General features: G+C 38.0%; 1 protein-coding gene across 1 annotated transcript; it reads left to right on the plus strand.

Moving 5' to 3' along the window:
* On the plus strand, nt 5,972–8,995 carry LOC107615191 (pollen receptor-like kinase 3). Its single transcript, XM_016317291.2, has 3 exons — nt 5,972–6,409; nt 6,583–7,695; nt 8,166–8,995. The coding sequence occupies exons 1-3, from the start codon at nt 6,172–6,174 to the stop codon at nt 8,906–8,908; spliced, it is 2,094 nt and encodes a 697-aa protein (XP_016172777.1). The 5' UTR covers nt 5,972–6,171; the 3' UTR covers nt 8,909–8,995.

Consider the following 9,012-nt stretch of genomic DNA (forward strand, 5'->3'; position numbering starts at 1 on the left):
CTTTTGTTTTTAGACGTTTTGGAAGGAACACTTTTTATTTATTCATTTTTTGGTACTACCTTTATTATTATTATTATTATTATTATTATTATTATTATTATTATTATTATTTTCTGTAGATTAATAGAAATTTATTGTCTAGAAAATTTAATCTACTAGAAAATTATACTGAAATAACTGTAGTTGTCTTTGTATTAATCGGGTTCCATCGTATTTTGTGAATAGGCAAATTGAGGGGACATTCTGCACTATTGAGTGCTTTGTTAGAGCGGTGGAAGCTTGAAATCGATACGTTCCACCTCTCAGTTGACGAAGTGACTATCACTTTAGAAGATATGACATATTTTGGCCTAATGGGGAGCCCGTAATGGGCAAAACAGACAACAATCACGAGTTCTTGGTTGAGAACTACTTAGCCGTTTTTGGTGGGGTGCCTGGTCCGGATGATCACATGTTAGGGAAAGTAAACCTAACATAGGTTCGGCGATGCAAAGACATCGAACTGTTAGACACCCCAGATTCGATCGGCGGTATGTCCGCCTCATATATTCTGCTTACTTGGGACTATTGTATTTTCAGACAAGTTGACAAATTCTGTAAACTCGAAGATTTTACCTCTTTTTTGAGATTTTCATCGCATTCGTAGCTACAGTTGGGGGCAGGTAGTTTGGCACATTTGTATAGGTCGTTGTGTCATGCATCGCGATATAACTTTACAGAGATGGACGGCCCCATTATTTTGCTTTTTGTTTGGGCATGGGAGCGTAGGCCGTTTATAGTACCTGTTTCTCGCAATGAGCTTCCAGTAGTTGGTGTTTCAATTGGACAACAGTAATGGTTATCATCATCATTATTTTCATTATTGTTGTTAATATTATCGTTATTATTATTATACGTTATTATGTTGATTATAACCATTCTAAATTGATTTAGGTGGAGTCATTGGCGTAGGTTACCAAGATATACGCGAAGGTCTACGACGCACTTTAGGCAATAACTAGATGACATGGGAGTCAATAAACTACGTTTTAAGAAATTTTGTTAAGAAGTTTATTATGTTTAATAATTTAATTGATTGTCATTGTATTAATTGATTTCTAATTTATATGGCAGCCATATATGGGAGTGGTGGTTCCTAATGACCTATCTGTAAACCTGTTAGTGTGCTCTGCAAAGTCTTTGTTAGTATCATTCGAGTGTATAGAATGGCACCCAACAGACTGAGTGAGATGCCAATTTAGGCTTCTACTACTTCCAATAGAAGAAGCATTCCGGATTGGAGATGCTCATTGTAGGCGGTTAATCGGTACACAAAACCATGACTAGAGGGAAAGGAATGGTCATTAGGTCGATATGTGGATTTCTAAGCGCTATAATACAATGTAAACAGGAGACACAATCAAAGACTTTCACCCTCTTCCGGTGTACTATGATTGGTACACACATCCGTATGGTAATCATCTAAGGTTGTCAGATAGAGTTACGCATGCAGACCCCGAGGTGAATCAACCACAAACGCAACCCCTGGCAACACCTGGACCTCAGCAACCATATCTCCCTTACAAGCAACAACAACCATTTCTCCCTTATGAGCAACAGTATCAGGTATTGGTTTATGAGCAACAGTATTAGATATCGGTTTATGAGCAACAGTATCAGGTTCTGCCTGCGTTATGAGCAACAGTATCAGGTACTGGCATATGGCCAACATCATCAGTTTTTGGCTTTTGAGCAACAACATCAGTTCCATCTTATGAACTAAAACCACAACCACCAGCAGAGCCGTACATACCACAAATGGTAATTCAAGCAGAAGGCCACTTCAGTTCATTGGTTAGATTTGACGACATCAATTTATCTCAGGTACTGAGAGACACCGATTATTTATTTCAGCCATCTCAATAAAGGCCTGCTGCTTCTGAGCCGTATTTTGATCATCACTTCGTATTAGGTCATGCTAGTGACTTTTTCATAGATTGACCACTGCATACTGTTGAACCTCCACGTGTTTTCGAATCACTGCGTGCTGTTGAAACACCTCGTGCTTCCGTACTATTTGATTTGAACAAATATTTGTAGGAGGACGAGGGGTTTGGAAAGGCTGATATGCAGCACGAGTATTATTGTGGTAGAGTGAGTGCTCTGGACATGAGTGCTTCTAGTATTTATGACACTGGAGGAGCCAACATGCCGGATGTTGGTGCTTTTGATGCTTGTGGGGGTGGTGAACCTAGTGGTCAGGATGCGGGTGCTTCTGAGGGTAGTCCATATAATCTACGCACTCTTTATTATTGTATGTTTGATTTTATCATTGGACGTTTCTTTTTATTATCGTACGCGATTAATTTTATATTTAGACGTTTCCGTTTGTTCTGTTCTTTATTATTGCAAGTTTGATTTTTTTAAACACATACATAAAAAACTGCACACACTTAAATACGTAAAAAAGTTACATATAGAAGTTAACATAAAAAAATTACATAAAAAAGTGAAAACTACACTAGGAAAGTTTAGCTGCTATTGACCTCCACCAGAGCTTGGACCTGCGCGCTGAGGATATCGACTACGGCTATGTCCCTCTCGTCCATATAGAGTACACCAGCGAGGAGCACACATATCCCATGAATCCATCTCATTCAAGTAGCGGGTTGACTATGGTCGTCTTTTAGTCGCGTACCTCAATGTCCAATTGGCGATAACCTTCGCTCCATCATATCTAGGCCACGTAAATGGGTCACCAATCGGAACAAATTCGCATCTGTAGACCTTGAAAAATTCGGACATCTTGTACATGTCATGTACATATACTTGCCAATCAAGACGCTCGTTGGTGCAACATGCAAGAATGTGGCGACATGGAAGTCGCTTAACCTGAAAATGGCCACAATCACAATGTCATTGCGCAAGATTAATAGTGTATATAGAACCGTCTCGAATTTCATGAACCTCAACCATCTCATTGCGCCTGTCGATCTGGTTGACAACTATATCTCCTGCACGTCAAAAACTTTCTTCAACTCATTGAATGGAAAATTCCGAATACGTGAATTCTTCGCGAACGCACTCATGAGCCTCGACATTCTTCTGAGTAAACAATTCGTTTATGTCTCACCCCGCTCTTTAAGCCTTTGGTAGTTTTTGTTGTACTCCTGCTCTGTCCTAGAATAGCCTATAAAATAAACCATGTTATCATAAACAGACACCATAAATGACTAAGAACAGAGTCATAATAGAAAATTCAGATACCTATGTTAACCACAAGTTTATGCAAGTACGGAACCTTGAACCTCCTTAAGAAGTTGGATGCAATGTGTTTGAAGCAGAACATGTCCCACGCTCTTGGTGATTCCCATGGACCATTACTATGAGCCACTGCTGCCTCGATGGAGTTATGGTAGTCAAAAATAATACCCACGCCATCTCAGGTAACAACATATCTTCGTATATTAGTGAGAAAAAATTGCCATGCATCTGCTGTCTCATCCTCTATGATCACAAAAGTAATCGACACAATGTTTTGGTTCCCGTCTTGTGCAGCTGCAACTAAAAGTGCACCTTTATATTTTTTATAAAAGTGTGTACCATCCACCTGGCATGTAGGTGGTCAATGCTTTTGACCACACTGGCGAAGTCTGATAAAAAACTTTCCAATCACCGAAAACTTTTGCGACAAACTTTTGCTACCAAGCCTTGCGGTAACTTACAGTGTAGTTAAACCTGGATTGAACTTCTGCAATAATAGATTTCACCTTTATTGATGGATTTGCTTCAATCAACGACCTGATAACATCTGCAATCATGTCTGAGTCCAACTTGGCATGATCATGTGAAATCATCCATATGGTACACGTGTGTTTGTCATTGTATCTCCTAATCTCCCAACAACCTTTCTTTCGAATCAAGGTAGCTCGTATAAGCCAATCACATCATGTACCATACTTCTTGCATTTTGCATAGAATGTTTGCGGGTCTGACTCATACACAGTATAATCAACTCCTCTAACGATAGTGTGACTTTTGATTGTAGAGATCACCGACTCTCTAGAACAAAATTCTATTCCGATACTAAACTCGCCATCTTCTGCCACATCATTGCCTTCACCTATCAAATGCAAACCACCGTTAGTCGGTCAAGGCTAAATGAAGAAACAGTAATGGTAACTTTAATTAATAAACATAATGTACACATATTCGCATACTCAAGAAACTCCAAAGCATGCATGGCTGCGAGATCCAGAGTTTGCATAAAAGATGGAATGCCTAAGGGGTGCTGGTTGATAACTGCAGTTGCTTCATTTTGCATCGCTGGATTGCCTACCTCGTATTCGTCATAGTTTTCATCATCGATTTCGTAGTTGGTTTCGAATTCATCTTTACTGTTGTTGTTATCTTTTGTCCAATCTATATCCCCGAGTTCATCCATATTCACCTCCTCGCTAACTGCGTCCAGCCACAAATATTGTTCAAACTCAACATACAACTCTATCATCGGCATTTGAAATCTGGCTTGTTGATGAATATAGAACATCTTCTACATACATGCATCGTCCGTGATGGACATTATTTGAAATTGTATTAGCCCACTAAATACTTGTATAGGATTTTTGTATAAAATATTGCTCACCCTCTTTGAAATGTGACTTTGTATGTTCTCACAAAGACCATTTCTCAACTCTGCAAAACTGATAGTGCATGGAATAGCAAAAGAAACCGGACATTCACAAATAAAAGTCACTCCCTCACTTGTGTTTGGTAGGATCTCATTGTTATAATACACTCGCGAATTTGCAATACCTTCCATAGCCTCAACCTCACCTCACCACACCAAAAATTATTTGACACTACTAATTGTCACACAAAAAACCCACAAGTATGAAAGAGAGATAAATGACAATGGTATTTATAGGTAAGACTCTCGGATTAAAATATTTTATTTAAGTAAAACGCAGCCTACACTTTATAAAAATGCAACCTGCGTTTTTCAGGTTTTACGAAAAAAAATTTGAAAAAGCAAAACACAACCTGCATTTTGTGTTTTCAAAACGGAAAAAAAATGCAAAACGCAACCTACATTTTGTGTTGTTCAAAAACGGAAAAAAATAAAGGTAAAAAAGCTAATCGCAGGTTACATTTTGTACTGGTATTATAATAGTGTAAATACTTTATAAACATCCCTTTTATTGTATAACACAAATATTTTTTTATATGCAAAACTATTTATTTAAAATTAAAATATATAAAAATATTGGAGGAAGATCAAATAGAAAACGATCAAAATAAAATGCCGCGAATCACGTGTGTTGTGTTTGGAAAGTTAAAGCTCTCATGGACAAGAAGCTAAGAAAGAAGGAGCCATACTTGTGTAGGTGAACCCTAGGAAACCACAAAGGTCGTCACAGCAGCAACAATCGCATAAAGAACAAGTGCACACGATTAGTGAAGCCCTTTAATGGTAATGGCAATAGAGAAAAGGGGTTTTATTTCTGAATGATGACGTAGACTCTCAAATGTTGACAATAGCCAATACTAACAGTGATTATAAAGGCAATTTAGGAATTTAACTTTCAATTGGATAATTAGGATTCACAATAGTGAATTGAGCCGGAAATTTTACTAGCTGAAATTTGTTTTAAAAAAACACTTGACTACATATGAAGGTGAATTTTTTTGTAATTTTTTATTTAATTTATCTAAAAATAAAAATAAAAAAAAGTAGAGTTTATTCTTTTATTTTTAAATCCTAGGAATAAATATTAGACACCATTATAAAAAACAACTTAGTTTAAGTTTGGTTATTTTTATAACACTTACTATATTTTGGGGGGATTTTTTGTGATTCACATATTTCAAGCGAGTGATATGATTTTCCGATACATTAGGTAGTAATTTATCCAATAAAAAAATTATAAAAGCTTTCACTTAACATGCTTTGACTTGTTCAACGAAAATTTTAAACTTGTCTCCCGAGAATCCATGACCCTCCTTTGGTTTCGTTGTGAGGCCCTATTGTAATCTCTCAAAAGAAAAATCCTACACACACATACATGTAGGGGTCACCAGAGTAAAGGAGAAACGAAAAAATAGAGCATGAAAAAATGACCAGACAGAAATTCGCATCCACGTTCTATAGCAGCCAATACGTTCCGAAACATCAAATTTCAGCAAAAAGTAATGGCCGTAGCTCCGGCAATAACCGGCCTCCGGCCAACTCTCCTCTTCTACTACATGTTCACCACCGTAGTCATCCACGTCGCAGTGACATTTTCCATGTCAGAAGCTGAGGCTTTGCTGACCCTCAAAAACTCATTCTCCAATGCCCAAGCATTGGGTAGTTGGGTGGCTAACTCTGTTCCGTGCTCTAAAGACCATCAATGGGATGGTGTTGTCTGCGTTAACGGATTAGTCTCAGGCATAATCGCTAAAACCTTGATTTAACTCTTAAAATCTTCCAATATTATAACTTTAAATAAGTCAATCCATTTTTTAAAATGTGTATAAGTCAATCAATTTAGATTTAAACTATTTAAATCTTGTTCCGATTTCATATTTTATGTCCTTAAGGATTTCTCTACCAACTCTCAGGGCTTCGTCTTGGAGGAATGGGACTATTGGGTGAAATAGACGTTGATACATTGCTCGAACTCAAGAATCTCAGAACTATTAGCCTTGTGAACAACTCTTTCTCAGGTTCAATTCCGCAGCTCAACAGAATAGGATTCTTGAAGGCCATGTATTTGTCAGGAAACAAATTCTCTGGGAATATTCCCACAGATTACTTTCAGAGAATGAGGTCTCTGAAGAAATTGTGGCTTTCTAACAACGAATTCACAGGTCAAATCCCAGCCTCATTAGCCGAGATCCCTCAGCTTGTTGAGTTGCATCTGGAGAATAACCAGTTTAGTGGAAATATACCAAATCTTGCGAATCCTTCATTGGTGGACCTCAATTTGTCATATAACAAATTGGAAGGTGAAGTTCCACAGGCTCTTTCGAAGTTCGATGAGAGTTCTTTCGCAGGAAATGATGGTATTTGTGGCAAAAAGATTGGGAAGCCATGTGAGAAGCTTCCAGAAGAGACGGTTATTCCCCTGCCTGTGACGAATGGGAGCTGGAACAACAAACTGCAGATTGCTGGCTTTGCCTTAACGAGCTTGTTGCTTGTGGCGCTTATTATTTTCTTCATTGTCCGGTCGAAGAGGAATAAGGACAATGAGGAGTTTGGCAGGTTTGGAAACGGCGGTAGTATTGCCGGAGAGTCCGTGGAGGTTCAGGTGAGTCAACCGGTGAAAAGAGAAGGAGTACCAACTGTGACGACGGTAGTTAGCAGAAAAGGATCAAGTAAGAGGGGATCTTGTCATGGTGGAAGCAAGGGGGTAGGGGAGCTTGTGGTTGTGAATGATGAGAAGGGGGTTTTCGGGTTGTCGGATTTGATGAAGGCGGCGGCAGAAGTGCTAGGAAATGGTGGGCTTGGGTCTTGTTATAAGGCTGTGATGTCTAATGGGGTGGCGGTGGTGGTGAAGAGGACAAGGGAGATGAATGCGTTGGAGAAAAAAAGTTTTGATGCTGAGATTTGTAGGCTTGGGAGGCTAAAACATTTGAATATCTTGACCCCTTTGGCTTACCATTTCAGAAAGGATGAGAAACTAATTATGTCCGAGTATGTCCCCGGGAGCAGTCTATTGTTTTTGCTTCATGGTAACACTTCATACCTAGCTCATAATTTCTATTGTGATTTAACTATTGAATATGTTAGTTATATAAAATAGTTTGCAATTAATTTAATGTATTATGGACATGAATTTTGTAACAAGAGTAAATATATAATTTTGATGAAGAGATAATTTAGATCAAGGATTTGAAAAATAAGATAGATAAATATGTGAAGAAATTTTTTGTATCGTGTATTATTAGTTAGTATTCTAAATCTTAAATATCTTTACAATTAGTACAAGAAAAATTAGTCACACAAAAATGAAAATTACAATTTGTGTTTGATAGCATGGATAATTACAACGATAGACAAAAAGAGGAGGGAAAGAAATTACTTAACCATTGCAGGAAATAAGTAACTAAAAGTGATCCTTAATTAGACTGATAAAAACCTACCCTATGTTGGGGTTATCTTAGTATATAAATATTATTTCTAAGTTTTATATTTCTTATAGGTGACAGGGGACCATCTCATGCTGAATTGGATTGGCCAGCACGTTTAAAGATTGTAAGGGGAATTGCTGAAGGGATGCGTTATCTTCACACAGAACTAGCTTCTTCTAATGTACCCCATGGCAATCTCAAGTCTAGCAATGTTTTATTAGGACCAGATTACCAGCCAATGCTTGTAGATTATGGATTTAGCCAAATGGTTAATCCTTCCACTGCAACACAAGCTCTTTTTGCTTATAAGGCTCCAGAAGCCGCACGAGGCCAAGTTTCGCATAAAAGTGACGTGTATTGTCTTGGAGTTGTTATACTCGAGATCCTCACCGGAAAATTCCCTTCTCAATATCTTAGTAACAAGAAGGGCGGAACCGACGTAGTCGAATGGGTTACGTCAGCAATTTCTGAGGGAAGGGAGTCAGAGTTGCTTGATCCTCAGATTGCAAACAACAAAATTTCAATAGGCCAAATGGTCCAACTTCTTCATGTAGGTGCTGCTTGCACAGAAAGCAACCCCGAGCAACGAATCGACATCAAGGAGGCCATAAGAAGAATAGAAGAGGTAGCAAGGCAGAGTGGAACAACAGAGGTTGTAACATCTCTCAAAGATAGCTTTGTAGATTCCAATATGTCACGGAATCAAGGACTAGGTGAGGAATATCAGAAGAGACATATGGATGGATCAGAAAGCTTTGGAAGCCAAGACTATTATGAATTTGGCTCCTTCTCCTCATATAATACAACAGCCTAAGTAACTAAAAATAAAAAATTTATATATCTAAAATTCATGTTGATTTTTTATTGAGTGAATTTTATCAATTATGTTATATGTACATAAAAGATCTTAGATCATCT

This window comes from Arachis ipaensis, chromosome B09, assembly GCF_000816755.2.
Source record: "Arachis ipaensis cultivar K30076 chromosome B09, Araip1.1, whole genome shotgun sequence".
NCBI lineage: Eukaryota > Viridiplantae > Streptophyta > Magnoliopsida > Fabales > Fabaceae > Arachis > Arachis ipaensis.